The 16,580-nt window shown below is 38.7% G+C and overlaps 1 protein-coding gene across 3 annotated transcripts in view; it reads left to right on the top strand.

Annotated features, from left to right (window-relative positions):
• Nucleotides 1-1,459: 1,459 nt before the first annotated feature.
• The window catches only part of ksr2 (kinase suppressor of ras 2), a 142,095-nt gene continuing 126,974 nt past the window's right edge, over nt 1,460-16,580 (top strand). For all 3 annotated transcript variants that reach the window (XM_023276279.3, XM_023276278.3, XM_035950986.2), the window contains exons 1-2: nt 1,460-2,204; nt 16,334-16,474. In XM_023276279.3, the coding sequence (XP_023132047.1) occupies nt 2,031-2,204; nt 16,334-16,474 (315 nt within the window). In that variant the 5' untranslated portion in view covers nt 1,460-2,030. The remainder of the gene's footprint in view (nt 2,205-16,333; nt 16,475-16,580) is intronic.

Raw genomic sequence — 16,580 nt, forward strand, 5'->3', positions numbered from 1 at the left:
GAGGATTTAGATCATGCGGTAAAGCAGCCCCACTTAGCCATTTTGATGATAATGCCACCCCCTTGCATGCGAATATTCCAACAAAACAATTCCACTGTCACTATATTGAACTGATGCAGCATCCTTCACGTAACTCCACCCAAGACATGAAATCAAGCCAGAGCTGTATTTGTCTAATAGCAGCATGATAACGAGGTGCAGCCAGACCATTCTGCACAGTGCCACGTAAGCACTAGAGAACAGCCTGGTTATGCAAGACTACCTGAAAATAGAAGCGATATTTCAAGAGATTTTAAGATTTTTATTTGTCATGCCTCTATAATATGTGCAGTCAAATGCAGAGTGACCGTTCCACAAGGCTGTGTAATATCAAAACGACATTTAAAGACCATCATTTAATAACAACAGAAAATTTAAAATACTTATACAAGATTTAAAATGAGGCAACCTATAAATCAAGTTATTGTTTACAAGTGAAACCTGAGAAAAGAAGGAGATGTAAAGAAAAGTGGCAAGGCACCAGAGGTCCCCTGAGCAAGGCTTAATGTCATGACCCTATACGCTTTGATCCCAATATGCTAATAATTCAATTATTAAGTCACACAGTTGGGCTATGTGAAGAATAAAGAGTTTTATGTGGGTGGAGCTAAGCAAAAGATGCTGTCACTATGTTCCACTATGGTGGAGCATTTGCATTCAAGGAGGTGGTATTATCATCAAAATGAGTAATTTGCCAGAAACAAGGTGTAACGCTGCAATTTCACTGTAAGTGAAAAATGACCCGTATATGAATCTATGTGTTTTTTTTTTTTGTTTTTGTTTTTGGGGGGGGGGTTGCCTTTTTTAGTCATTTTGGTTCAGAATGATCATTTGTATTATTGTTTGTATTTTATTTTTGTCCACACAAGAATGATTTCATGTTTGAAATATGTTTATTTGTCACTTTATAATACATTTTGACCATTCTGATGATTGAAAAAGAAGAATATTACATTCAACATTCATTTTGTTGACATTTTTTCCACTCAAGTTTGTGCACTGCATCACTTGTATGATATTATCAGTGATAAAGAGCTACAAATAATACAGTTTCTTTAAAAGTCTAAAAAGCAACTTAAAAATGTAAAAGGAATGATATCAAAAACATGTTTTTTGAGGAATAGCTGAAAAATGAAACGATAAAAACTTCTCATTACAAAGATATTGCAAGAAAACGACCTCGCCGGGTCATTTTTGACCCACTTACGCATCTTGGGGTTAAGGGGTGTGTTAGATGCAGTAAATACAGGAAAAAATCTAAACCTATCTTTAGTCCAAACATGGGAAAAGTGCTGCTCCTCATCCATCCAGGCCTGGAGACCGAATCCCCCCCCCCCTCCACCACTGCGCTTCTTGGCCGTAATCTCGCGATAGTTGCTCCTCGCGGCGGTGCCTGGGCGATGCGATGCTGTTGCTGTGGGTTTGATTGACAGGAAACATGTCGGTGTGGTGGGAGCGAACCGGGATGCAGCTGCTGCCAAGGGAGACAGGGAGTACCTGCATCCAATCCACACATCAGCACCTCTGAACAACCACCAGGCTTTTCCCCGATCCGTCTGCTTAGGATGCGCTGAGCAGCTCCTCTCTTTCTCTTTTTCTTTTTTTTTCTTTTTAATTTAGAAAAAAAAAACATCCATCTGAAACGAAAAGGGGCACCCGATGGATGCTGTGGCGAACCGTGCACATCCCGCTCGGTGTATCTTCATCTGATTTTTTTTTTTTTTATCCCTACAACAACCCAGAGATACCTTGATGAAACAGCAGGAACTACGAGGACTGTTGTTGCAATGGAGTCGACTCTCTCACGGCTCAAACCGCGTCTCTAAAGCTCCAACATCTCGTTTTCATGGCGTTCTGCAGGTCGCTCTGCTCCGTGGGCTCCTCCACGTTTCTTTCCTGAATTGATATTCTCCCTCCTTTCTTTTTTTTCTTATTTCTTTTTTTTCTAAAGTGCAAAAAGGGAAAATATAACGTCCACTGCTCGCAAAACTATGAACGAGGAGATGACAAAAAGCGAGGAGCAGCATCTTAGTTTGCAGAAAGCCTTGCAGCAGTGCGAGTTGGTGCAAAACATGATAGACATAAGCATTTCTAGTTTGGAGGGTTTACGGACCAAATGTGCCACATCCAACGACTTGACACAAAAAGAGATACGAACGCTGGAGGTAAGCAACCCTTTGAGCGGAATTTCTGCTGTGCGTCTTCATCCGAATCAATACGGATCAATCGCCGTCTGTTATTTATTGCCAGGCCACTGTGCGTATTTTTCATGCGCCTTTTTCCTCCTCCACCACCAACACCACCACCGCAGCGACAAACTGCTTTATTTTCTCTGCTGCCATTGCACGAATATGCAAAAGATTCATGGCAAAAATGCCCGCTGCTATCTGCTTTTTGTGTGTGTGTGTGTGTGTATGTGTGTGTATGTGTGTGTATGTGTGTGTGTGCAGTGCAATAAATCAAGAGGCCACGGGGCTGCAGTGGGCTGTTATAGACTTGCGCATTCTGCAGGTGGCGGGGAGAGAAGGTGGCTCTTCTCCATCAGAATAATATCTGAGGCAGCCGAGGCCTATAGGCAGCCCCGTGTTTACAATCCATTTACCAGATATGCCAGCCTGTGCGCATCTGTTCTCGCAAAGCGCATCCAAGGCCCTGGCGTTACGCAAGGCCGGGCAGATTACTGAAATTGTTGCAAAAAAATAGAAAAAAAAATCCGTTAATTGGCCCGTGGGGTTTTCCGTAAATTGCGTTACGTAATGGCCATAATATTCCGGTGTTGTGTTTGAGATGTCATGCTGTCCACTCCACCCTCTCCACCACCACACAGGACATTAAGAAAAATACATGCCATAAAGTGCGATAAGGTCACAGGAAACCTCACCATTGCACACCGCGGACACACGCACGGGGCCCGTAAGAATGTTATGGTGATGTCTCAGGAGATTAAAACAAACACCATTAAGTGCGATAAGGTGTCCATAAACTCACCACTGAGGGTCTGTGTGCGTGTCCCAATGGGGATATAATTGAGATATGACATAAAAAATAAAACCACCATAAAGTCACTTGTGAGTGCCACATGCTAAATCCCAAGAGCCCCGAGGCCTCTGCTGTAAACATATTTCATGTCTGAGCTGTGAAGTAAAGTTTGCAAGTGCTGGACCACAGGAATGTAATCCAAGAGGAGAGAGGACTAATGTTAAGTACAAATGTGCTGCCAGCAATAGCGGGCTACGGTGTGAAGATAAACGCTCACCATGTTCCCTGGATGCCTTGCAAAGCATTGTGGGTGCTGGATTGGTTGGTGTAAGTGTTACAGAGGTATTCTTTTTGTGGTTTGTGCCTAATAGACCTTTGTGGTAAAATTGGATTGTGTCTGATTTGGCCTAGTTGTGCAAATGGAAAGTAGAGATGGACGGTCCTGCAATTTGACCACTTTTGGATGATTTATAGTGCAGATATGCTGAAATACTACAGTCAGTCCTGTTTGGATAATATATATTGGCAACCTTTAGAGATATATGATCAGCATTTGCATGTACACTATCATTCAAAAGTTTGGGGTCACTTCGAAATGTCCTTGTTTTTGAAAGAAAAGCAGTTATTTTTTCAATGAAGATAACATTAAGACATTGCTAATGTGGTAAATGACTATTGTAGCTGGAAACAGCTGATTTTTAATGGAATATCTCCATAGGGGTACAGAGGAACATTTCCAGCAACCATCACTCCTGTGTTCTAATGCTACATTGTGTTAGCTAATGGTGTTGAAAGGATAATTGATGATTAGAAAACCCTTGTGCAGTTATGTTAGCACATGAATAAAAGTGTGAGTTTTCATGGAAAACATGAAATTATCAGGGTGACCCCAAACTTTTGAACGGTAGTGTATGTCTGCACCAAATATCACATATTTGTGTTGCATGGCTAAGGGACTGTGCTAACATTATGTAGTTGTTCAGGTAAAAGGAGGACAGTATTGCAACTTTTTTGTGGTCTCGTTGTGGGTTTTGGACCACATTTTCATTCTGTCATGCTATGCTCATAGTTGATTTCTGTCTTCCTTTGCAGTATACATGCACATTAGAAGATGCATCAATATATTCTCATTTAAAGATCCCCTCTAGTAGTGAAATTTTTACCCGGTTTCCATGCCCATATGGTGTTTTCATATTCTACAAGACATGCCATGAGTAAAATAAGCCATTGTCAGTGCTATGGCTGAAAATTTCCACCTTAATACCGCATAGTATTGACTCAAAAACAAAGATTCAGAAGGTCATGGTTTTGATAACTAACAAACTGGTGTCCTTTTTGACGTTTATGGCTGCAATACAGTATAACAACTTGCTGTTGTGAAGCATACAGTAGTTTTGCAGTGTTTGAGCAAAATTGTAGGCAAGCTGGTGTGCTCGAGTTGCAGCAAGTGGAGATTAATGGATGAAGAAAGTGCATGAACTTCAAAGATCTGCAGGTTCTACTGGAAATAATGGTGTAGCGTTACATCTATGTATATTTTAATGGATGAAAAACCTTCTAAATATGTAACTTTGATACATCGAGATGAGTTTTTAGGGGTTTAATCAATGACCCGAGAGGAACTTGCTGTATGTTTCCATTTTTGGCTTTTGCAGCTTGTGTGGTTAAAGGGATCTTGCAGGATTTTTTGAACACTGTTGTTGCTATTGAGGCTTTTAATGAGGCAGCACTGTTTGTATGACTTGTTTTACCAGACAGCATGAGATGGTGATGTGAAACTTATTTCTGCTGACTGCACAGGACGGTAATACAAGCTAGCAATATCGCTAACAAAAGAGAAAGAGACAGTTGCAAGTTGTAGACAATACATTTTCCAAAGCATTCATGAGTTATTCATGTGTTTACACCTGAATGCTTGGACTACAGTGGTTTGGGGGTGCTGCAGCCTTTGTTATATTTGTTATAATGGTGAAGCATCTGGTTTCACTTTGTGCAACATTTCCTTCACATTTTTAATTTCACTTTACATGTGATACACTTTCATTGTTTCTACAGAGCAAGCAATGTCAGAAACTCTTTTGTCAACATGCACATTGAGAAATATTACCCATATCTGTCATGGTTTACAATGTTATGGTTGTTTTTGGATGCAGTTTCATTGAGTTACAGGGACATTTTGCTAAGTATGACCAAACTACATTCAGGATGTCACTAAAAGTCAAAAACTGGAGTGAACATTTATGCTAGGTATAATGGAATTTGTGGCAAAAAATATCCAAATTAACACAGTTATTATTTTTAGCCATTTAAAGACTTAAATATTACCATATAAAAGCATCTTATGTAAATCTTAACACAGATGTTACAGCTGAAATTTTAGCAGAAATTACAGAGTCAACAGGGCGTTAGAAGTTATCTGAAATATAGTAGTGTTCCTGGTCTTTTCATGAATATACACCCAATATTCATTTTGTTTTGGCTCTGTTTTGGTCTCCACCAGTTTCTGAGAAATATATCTGTCTCTTTAGCTACTTTGCATTCACCAGCCTGTTGCTTTCTTGTCTCTCTGTTGTGTTTTGCTTCGAAGAGTTGCTATCTACAGCTGGAAACATGGTGAATGAGTTTGCAGTTCTTTTAATATTACACATAGTGCTTTGATTGATTGTTGCGGTTTTCAATTGCGGCAAATTTCATATCTCTAGTGTGCCCTTTGTGTCCACGTAGGAAATTCTCACCATGTTGAATGTCCCAACTTATGTCTGAACATATTTGCTCATGCTTTTTCCTTCTTTGTCTTTATAAGTACGTAGAAATCCATTTTGGTGACCTAAATTACTTGCAGACATTCAGTAAGTGATGCAGCAAGAGTTCAGTTGTTTGGCTGCATTTACAAGCTGTATCTCTGTGTTTTGGTTAAAAACTGTAGTCTTTACAAAAAAACTTGCATGAAATGAAGAAAGAAAGAAAATATACAAATAGTTTTATATGCCAGTGGACATCCACAGTCATCTTCCACATTTAAACTGTAAATGTGTGCCCACCAGACAGAATGATAGAAAGATGAATTCAGGCCAGAGTGATACATTTTGGTAGTCATGTATTGTTGTGGGCTGCAATTCTACCATTGTTAAATTTAGGCTGCAATCCCCTTGCAAAAACACGTATTTTATCAATATTCCAGGAACAAATACAGATATGGCTTAGGCTGCTGTTGCTGGGAAAAAATAAAAACTTGCTCTGGATGGAAGTACATTTCAGTTTGTCATTTGTATTATTTAATCTTTTGAGGATTTTCTCAGCAGAAATTGAATAAAATAATCTGTGAAACAAATGCTGAGCAGAAAGAAACAAATAAACAAAGAGAATGAGACACACTTGCAGTTAATTCACAAGTGCGACAAAGGAGTTACTCCTGAGAACTGTCTAATATTCCTTTAAGTTGAGGAGGCTTTCAGGATGTCAGTCCTTTTATTGCCTCAACAACAAATTAGTTGTCCACCAGGGGTTTTGATCAGATTCACAGTGACGTCAGTGATACACAAAGCCTTCCTCGTTAACATGTTCTGATTTTTACTGAGTGTATGGGAGATTCCTCCGTGGTATCTCTGCTTTCCATGTTTCTTTTTAATCTAAAAGACTCAGATTGTGCAACAGACACAGCCTGTTCGATGTGCTGTTGAGCACCGACCACACTTTAGCCAGAAGATTTTCCAAGAATAGTCGCCTCTGCCATTACCTGGATGAAGGGTTGCACTGGTTTCCATTAATATGACTGTGCATTGTCGGTGGTAACCCTTGGATACACTGGAATGATCAACACGTGATGAATAATCTGTTTTTTGTAGGGTTTCACAGAGGTGCAGACATATGATGGAACATGTCATGTGATCCAGTTATGTGTTTTGTACGATAGAAATTAGGGCAGGTCAAAACAAGTGTTGTTCATTCATATTCAAGTAGAAGAGATGGGCAGCGGCCGTACAATCCTTCGTTGAACATGAAATGTAGCATCAGCTTCTTTTTTTGCTTCATAGGTGGAACCGTGGTGTTTTTCTACTCCGAGTCAGACAATCAAAGGCTATGAAGAACAGTTCAAGCACTGTAGCTTAGAAGGATAAAGAGTTCATTATGCTCGAAGCAAACTGGGTCATACAAAGTGTTGTCTGACCACATCTAAAGGCACGAGTATTTATACCTGTTCCAAATGGCCACACTCAATGGGTGTATGAAAAGCCCACCATTATAGCCTCCTCTTGGCTCAGACTGCATGCTGTCTTGATTTTGTACAAATGGAGAAAAAGGCACGGACGTTTGGACAACCTGTCCTCGAAAGTGCACATGAAGAACAAACCCTACCTTACTTTGACACCTCGGCACACCTGTTGAGTTACCGTGTAGCATTGAGATGATAGTCACATCGTTGGTAAGGCCCACTTGTGACCCAACAGTTGGAAAAAGTTGCTTATTTGACCCATAAGGCACATATGTCCAACATTTGCTCTACTTTTAGCTCCTTTTTTGATCTCCACCAACTTCTAAGGAAAATCTATGGCTTTTTAGTAGCCAAGAACTACACTGTGTTTATGAGCTAACTGCTAACTGTGTTTATCTGCTGTTTGGTGCTGAGTAGATTGTTTACAGTTTTGTTTTTTTTGTTTTTTTTTTAATTTGCATTGGCCAGAAGTGGTGGAAATTAACCAAACCATAGTGGCAAAAAGGTGAGCTGCAAGGCAACAGTAAATTCAGGTGGTAATTTTTTTCACTTTCAGATTATCACATTATTTTCACTGAGTCATTTGAAACTTTTCTGGCTTAAAGAATACTCATATCGCCACTTTATCCTGTGACATAATGGGCCAATCCATCGACCGTTCACCCATTTAGTCTACGTGCCCCAAGGATTATTACACGGCCTGTAAAAACAGCTGTATAACTACAGAAGCAAAGTTTGAAAATGATAATGCCATCAGCATCTAGCGCTAAGTTAGAAGAATTGAGATTTTAAAATTCATTTACTCAAGCATGATAGATTTTTTTTGTGATTAAATGGTCAGAAATAACAGAAAAATGCAGATTTCTGTCAAAGATGGTTTGCTGTCAGGTGTAATCGTCCCCAAAGGGCCTTTCTCAAGATCTTACAACTTTTGTGTTCCAGTCCAACCAAAATGTGAATGTGCTTTTTTCTCCCCAGTTCATTTTCACATACAAACCAGTTTGGTTGGTAAATCACCAGTTGCTGCAGTATGTTACAGTGCAGGGGGCTAAATTTACAAACTACTAGTTAACAAAGTTTGCTTTTGCTTGAACAGACATTGAACTTTCTTATGCTTGTTACTGAGCTATTTATAATGCAGCAAAGTATGAGACCCTGGTTTAGCAGATCAGATTAAGCTGGTGTAGAAGTTACAGTCTGCTGTACATTCATTAAGTGTTGCAGTTTATCTGGATTAACGGTTGTGCAGAGGTCAGTTCAGCTCATGTCTCAAATGGTGAAAAGCATGATATGGGCTCATCTAGTTCTGCTTAAAGGAGCACTGCGTCATTTTAGTACAATTGCTGGCTTAGAATTATAAAAACTGCTCAAGTTCAATTGGATGTTTTTGAGTTTTTATCATATGACATTATTGAAGTGACTGAAATCAGGTCACTTCATCAATAGAAAATGATCACTTAAAGGCTTGACTTAGCATCACAAGGCTGCTGCTGCTGCTGCAAAGAAGGAAGAAGCTGCAGCCCATTGCTCTTTCTCTAGATGTACACCACCATTCAAAAGTTTGGGGTCACTTAGAAATGTCCTTTTTTTTGAAAGAAAAGTAGTTTTTTCAATGAAGATAACATTAAAATTAATTGGAAATACAATCTAGACCTTGTTAATGTGGTAAATGACTATTCGAGCTGGAAACAGCTGATTTTGAGGAACATTTCCAGCAACCATCACTCCTGTGTTCTAATGCTACATTGTGTTAACTAATGCTGTTGAAAGGCTCATTGATGATTAGAAAACTTTTGTGAAATTATGTTAGCACATAAATGAAAGTGTGAGTTTTCATGGAAAACATGAAATTGCCTGGGTGACCCCAAACTTTTGAACGGTAGTGTAAATCAGTTGTGATAAAACACATCTGAAGAAATCTGCATGCATTTAGTCCTTGTGACCCCACCAATCTGATCACTTTCAAATCAAAAAACCCTCTTGTGGACTTTTGATTGATCAGTTTTTCAACTTGACGTTTTGTATTCTCGTATATATTTACATAGTGTATATATTTCTTCATTCATAACATTGTGGCTGTGTCTTTTTTATCTTCTTTTGCACTAAACTGAGCTAATATTACACCCCTACATTTATTCTTTTGAGGTGAATCATGGATTTAGGGCCAACATTGATGAGATTAGAGGCTCATCAGTGCCCGTGCAGTTTCAAACTAGGAATATGCTCGACTTCCTCCTCAGAAAGCAGCTTGTAACTTGATGACTTTAAAAACACGAGCCGCCTCAGCAGAAGGGCTCTGCATGTCTGGCAGTCTGCGCAAGGAGAGAGACAGAAGGTAAAGATAAGAAAGTGTTAAACCCTGGGATCATTTTCAGCTCGTGGCATGCTATTGTTAGCCTGTTAGCCCTTGCAACTTATGCTCGTACACCTGCAGTACAGTATGTCCACTTCATTCTGGTTTACAATTTTCCAAATCTGCTCCGACTAGAACTTTAGGGTACCGATGCCGCTTTGTATATGTTTTTCACATTAGATCAGGAGCTTTAAATGCATACTTTTTGAGGGACAGTGGCCATATTGTTCTCACACTTAGGGGGCTTCTTGACTGCTCATTATAAACAAGCTTTTGCCTAATGTTTAGTAGGTCTTGTTCAACATTTTTAACCCATCTGAGCATGGACACAGGACCTCTGGGGGTGTCCTGTAGTGTCTGGCATGGGCTTTGTGGTGGTGTTTCCCTGGATTGCTCCAGTTTTTAAGTCAGGTTAACACTTTGGGCTCTTGGTCGTGTTCCTCGAGCAGTTTCTGCAGAGTGGTGGGGTACGTTGTCCTGCTGGGGGAGGCTGCAGCAGTCAGGAAGTGCTGTTGCCAATTGAGGGGGTGTGCTTGGTCTGGAACAGTGTTTGGGTGGGTGGTACAAGTCGAAGTAACATCAACATGGATGCCAGGTTTTGTTAGCAACACACGGTTTCCCTGCAGAACATCGGATTATAACAAGATGATCACTGTTATTCACTTCACCTGCCAGTAGTTTGAAAGTTGTGGCTGCACGCCAAAGTCAAGAACTTCCTCCTTGCAGAAGAGACAAGGAGAAGACAGAAAAAACTCAACAAAGAATGTAAAATACAATCAGCTTTCCACCGCACAGAAAGAGACATTTTGGTGTAAGGTGCACTGAGTTGTAGAGTTAGGTGGAGCTTGCTAAATGTGGCATATGAAAACACTGTAGAAAATGTGTAAATATGAAAATTGAGAACAAATAAATGCATCCATTAGCTGCATTTAACTGTAAATGCTAAACATGTGTGGAGCCTCGTGAAATTGTCTCATGGGCCAGGTCTACCTCGAGGCCAGTAACCCTGCTCGAGCATCTTTGTGGCTTCCAGTAATTTCTACCCACGAATGGTAGAAACAAATTGAATAACGCTAAAAAGCAGATACTCTAAACAGCCGGCTTCACTCAGGCACAGGAGTGAGTTAAATACAAACAAATCAGCATGCTGACATGTTGATGTTTAGCAGGCCAAACACCAAACAGCCACAATATTAAAAGCACCAACAAGTGAAGTGAGTAACACTGTTCATCTCGTTACAGTGCAACGTTCGGCTGGGAAGCCTGGAGTTTCTTTGACACGTACCACCTACATGTACATTTTTCTAGACCAAGCAGGACAATGTGAGCCACCACACTGTAAATACTGCTCAGGTACAGCTTGAGGAACACAACAAAGAGTCCGAGGCGTTCACACATCCTCCACACTCTTTAGTTTCTAATCAAGAAGGTGCGCAAGAGCAAACGTGATCAATGGAAGAGTTCTAGGTGTCCATTTCCTGACAGGTCAGTGCTGTTTTGGCAAAATAGGGGGAATCTTAACAATATTAGGCAGGTGATTTTAATTTTGTGGCTCATTGGTGTAATATTAGTCATGCTAGAATACATTAGCATGTTAACATAACATTTGCCAGTTAGCACTTGCAGCTGAAAGTGATGGTAATATCTTTAGTTTTGCACATATTTGCTGAAATTACGGTGTTTGTGTGTCAAATCAGAGGTTAATCGAAATGACAACAATTCATTCCGAAGGGGACATGAATATATGAAGCACATTTATTATGTTCAGTCCAATAGTTTTTGGAAATTTTTCAGTTTTGATAATAGTGGATCATCTATTGGCTTGACAACTGCTTTTAGGAGAAATCCACTCAGATCTTTGCCCTTTGCCTTCATCTCTGACACATACTTCTTTAACTTGTACTAATTTACATCAGTATAATTGCCAGCATTACTCTTTACTGTTCTACTCTAGCCTTAATTTAGGTTCCTTATTTTATTTCAGTATTGTACTTATATTCTCATGTGATTTGTTTTTCTGATCAATATCTTGTAGAAGAATTTTATTAGGGATTGATAAAGTCTTATCTTGTCTTGACTTGTCTTATGCTGTTATCTCATAAACATATAAAAACATTAAGCCATTTTTAAGTAGATGTATGCATGAATGTTGTAAGACTTGAGCACATTTAGCCTGGGTAGATGTGTGTTTCTCTGTAGGTGTGGACTGAGCAGTCGCCTTTATCAGGCAGAGCGCTCTCAGCCGTGGGCAGCTGCTGTAGGGTTTTTCTGCATTCAGAGGTGACTTGCTGGTCCCTCCTCCACTGGTTTCTACTTTGGTATGCACTGATGTAGGCCAGCGCTGTCTAATTTCTAGCAGTCATTTTGTAGGTGTACGTTTGGAATGAGGCCATCCACATGCATCATCCTTAAGTCTTCGAGCATCACGTCAGCCGCTGTGGGCCCCGGACATTGTTTCACCACCGTTTTTGAATCAGACCGACTGTTTCAGCTCAAACCTCCTCCATAACAAAGATACAGGCGTGTCCTGCTTGCTGGTGGTGTGAGGATGAAGCCTGAGTGAAAAAATGTGTCAAAATGATCGTCCCTTTTATTTTTTTTTTAATCTAGTTTTGCATTGTTTTTAACTGTCCACTATCCTGCCTGGCTCTGGCTGTTGCACAATGAGTTCTATCTTCGTAAGAATTACAGGCTTGGATGCACAGGTTGGCAGGATACGAATGGCTCTGTCATGAATCAGTGCATTAGAGTTTTTGCACAGCTTCTTAGTTTTCAGGTGCACAAATCATTAAATATAGTAGCTGCTGCCTGAAAAAGGACATAGCTTCATTTTTGTCAAGTTATTGTTTTAATATTGATGTGTACGAATGTTTCTTTCATGTGGTGGTTTTGTTAATATACAACATGTTTTGGCTTCTTCCCTGATTCCTAAGCTGCCTTGTTTTCACAACATGCACATGTGTAATAAGTGAAATGTGCCTCATGTTGCCATACATTTTGCACTATACCTCTGCAATAAATCTAAAGTCCTTTTTGTCCTTGTGCCAAATATGCCTGAATCCACCCAAACTGTTGTGTCATTCAGGCCATCTCACTGGGTCAGTGAGAAATGGAGGTCAAACTGACGGAGGAGATGACTGGCTGTTATCTAATGTTGCTCCTGTCATGGAAAAAACAACAACAACAAAGCAGTAAATTAACAAATGAAAAGCATAAAATAGAGAATTTACAGAATTAATAGCTTATAAATAAGCACACTTTGATGAGGGAATTAAAAGCTGAAAAATATCTAAATAATAATGATAATAATAGTTTGCAAAGGGCTGTACAGATAGGGAAAAAAAATAAAAGGATACTCAAGAAAACCATTGAACAACAGAATGGTGCAAAATGAATCATTACAACAACACCTGGTAAAATAATAAAAGCAAAATAAAAGAAAATAAGGGTGAAGCCATAAAACACAAGACTAAAAATAATAGTAACAGCAGTAATAATAGATAAGAGAATAAAATGAACAATAGAATAAAATTTAAAAAGTCTAATAATAATAGTAATTTAAATAAATAAATATTTATTTAAATAAATATTTAAATAAAATAATAATAACAGCAGTAATAGTAGATAAGAGAATAAAATGAACAGTAAAGTTTCAAATCTAGTAATAATTATAATTTAAATAAACATTTATTTAAATAAGTATTTTAATAAATATGCTTAAAATACTGTTTTATTGAGTTTTATTTGATAAGCTGAATTTTAATTGAAAAGTTTTTTATTCTATTAATTTCTCAGAATTTGGTTAATAATTAATATCAATTATTTATTGACAACTAAATATATTTACCTTTTTAACAAGGCTGTCTTAAGTCATATGTTTTAATTTATGTTCATTTCTTGATGACTAAAGAAATTCTGATGGTGCAATTATACTTTACTATATTTACAGTAATATTTCCAGCAGAGGCTCTTCCCTTTAAAGAAGGATTTTCATGTCAGAGATGTCATGAAAGGAAGTCAGTTTTTAATATAAGATAGAAGACATGCTTAATATTACTAGTTTAAAATAGATTATTTTTATTTTCATTGACTGTTGCTTTGTTACGGCTTTTGCTTTTAGTGTCTCAGCATCAGTAAATTACATGAAGTCCAAATACACAGTATGTTCCTGCCACTGAATCATGTGACCCATGAGTGAACTCCTGTCCTACCAGCCATTTTATCTTTCCTTAAATGTACAGTGGGACATTTCTGCTGCTGGGGCTCTCTCAGTGGAAACAAAAGCATAAGGCGTGTTTTGGTGAGGTCGTTCAGTAGCGCGGGATCATGGGAGTTGTTGTCTTCAATACTCTTGCCACTGAAAATCCGTCCGATTCAGGCAAAGATGCTCGTGCAGAAATCGTGTCTAGATAACAAGCAAATTGTGCTGCTAGAGTTTAGTCATGTTTAGTCACATATTCAAGTTGTGGTCACTCCTTCTTCTTTTCCTCCTCCTTCTTCCTCTACTTCTCCTCCTTTTCTGTCTTCTCCTTCTTCACCTCTTCCTCCTTCTTCCTCCTCTCCTTCTTTTCCTCGTTCTTCGCCTTCTCCTATTTCGTCCTCTCCATCTTCTTCTCCTTCGCCTCCTTCTCCTTCTCCCTCTTCTTCTGGTTCATATTCTCCTTCTCCTTTTCCTCCCTCTTCTTCATCTCCTTCTTCTTCTCCTTCTCTATTTTCTTCTCCTTGTTCTTCTTTTTGTTGTTGTTCTTTTTCTCCTCTTTTCTCCTTCTTCTCCTTCTCCTCCTTGTTCTTCATCTTCTTCTCCTTGTTCTTCTTCTCCTTCTTCTCCTTCTTTTTCTTCTCCTTCTCTGTTTTCTTCTTTTTTGTCTCCGCCTTCTCTGTCTTCTCCTTCTTTTTCTCCTCCTTTTTCTTCTCCTCCTTCTTCCTCTTTAGTTTCTTCTCCTTCATCTTCTTCTTCTCCATCTTCTTCTCTTTCTCTTTCTTCTTTTTCTTCTTCGTTTTCTCCTTCTTATTCTCCCTCTTCTTCTTCTCCTCCTCCTTCTTTGTCATCATCTTCTCCTTCTTTGTCATCATCTTCTCCTCCTCCTCTCAGTGGATATGACGTCATTGACAGGTGACCACATTAAAATGCACCGTTGTGTTGAATAAAAGGACAGATTTCGCTGCATTTAAACACAGTTTGAAACATTTGGGATAATGTACAACCAATGTTTGTGTGTTGTTTTAATGTCACATATTGTAGTGTGAAATCTCTTCTTGCAAATTCTGTGCACTCACCTGTGTGCTCATAGTCCTGGATATGTCTGCATACAACTGATGCTGTAGAGTTAATCTGCTTTGGAAGAGGTTCTGTTCAGAGTTTGGGATTCAAATCAATTGTAAGAAACGACACCCTTTCACCAGTTCTTCTTTTGACTGTATTTTCTTTGAGGACACAGATTCTCTATCTGCAAACCTGTTGAGCTGTGTGTTAGTAATGTGGAATTCAGATACACGTGGAAAATAATGATATTGCACAGGGTTATTCTGTTAGCATGTAAACATTGATATTGCACAGATTCTTGTGTATATATAGTTAAAAATCATACTGTAGAGAGTCTTTTAAGTGTATAAAATATTCAGAATGTACAAGTTTGATTGCCTGCATAATATGTTTATATATATTTAGCAATATTAAGCAAAGGCTTGTTTTTTCACTCTGTTTTAATGGAAGTGAATGTTGTGTGATGTAGTCAAGCACTAGAAATATTCTGTTTAAAAAACTTGACTCTTTCATCTACTAATCTCACTGTGAGAAGTTTTCATTAAAATGTGTCTTCCTCCATAAATGCACAAAAATGTATGTAACATTTGTACAATATGTTGCAGAAGAAGTTAGCACCAATTGTACAGTGATTTCTCGATTTGTTTGTTTATTTAATTTCCAAAGTTATGGATTTGTATCCACTTCTTTGTGTGTTTTCTTCTTTCAGCACCATGTTTCTCTCCAGTATAACCAGAGCTTTAAGTCCAATACCACTGAGCTGCTCCACTGGACTAAAAAGGGTTTAGATGATGAAACTGGGTGTTTTTTTCTTATATTTTCTCTGAGCTGTCCAAGAATTTTTGTGACTTTTCAGTCATCATGTGAGGCTGTGTTAAGCTGTTTGTCAGCACAATAACAGCACTGTGCTGTATGTTAGTGGGTTTTTTATGATCCTCGTGACAAGTAAAATAGTGGTAAAATGTATTTTAAGACCTCCTTACACCCCAGTTTAACAGATTATAGAGCATGACTTTAAAAAAATGGATTTGTCAGTGCCCTATTTTATTATTTTGTTGTTTTTACTCTCATCACTTATAGTCATAGAGTCAATTAATACCTGTGTTTCTGCAACAACTTGTTCAGTAGCTGCATTTGCTGATATCAGCGTGCTCTGAAGCAGGTTAGTTGTTAAAAACTGTTTGTTTTGGGTTTGTTTTTAGAGTCAGAAAAAATACTAATATGTTCTCCATAGTTGTAGAAAAACAGAAAATCTAATTTCTGAAAAGCAAAATATATATTCAAGCTTTCTATTCCCAGCTATGCTAGTTTGGAGGCCTTTTTTAAAAGGAAATTATTCCCTTTTGAAGACAGACTGACAAAAATACATCCAAATCTTCTTTCTGAAATGTTGCAAGAGCATATCTGTGAAGTTCAATAATGTTCAAAAGGTTTGTTCAACATAATAAAAGCCTCTCCTCATTGTGTTTGTCCCTCTCCCTCCCAGGGGAAGTTGGTGAAATACTTCAGCCGCCAGCTGTCCTGTAAGTGCAAAGTGGCCTTAGAGGAGCGCAGTGCCGAGCTGGAGGACTTCCCTCGCCTCGGACACTGGTTCCGCATCGTCAACCTGAGGAAAGAGGTCACACAGGTAAAGAACGTAACCTTGTAGTAGCTGCTCTTCTCCTTAAAATACACTGATGATAACACATTTATTGTCACAAATCAGAAATTCCGGCTTCCAAATGGAATTGAGA

This window comes from Amphiprion ocellaris, chromosome 6 (genome assembly GCF_022539595.1).
Source record: "Amphiprion ocellaris isolate individual 3 ecotype Okinawa chromosome 6, ASM2253959v1, whole genome shotgun sequence".
NCBI lineage: Eukaryota > Metazoa > Chordata > Actinopteri > Pomacentridae > Amphiprion > Amphiprion ocellaris.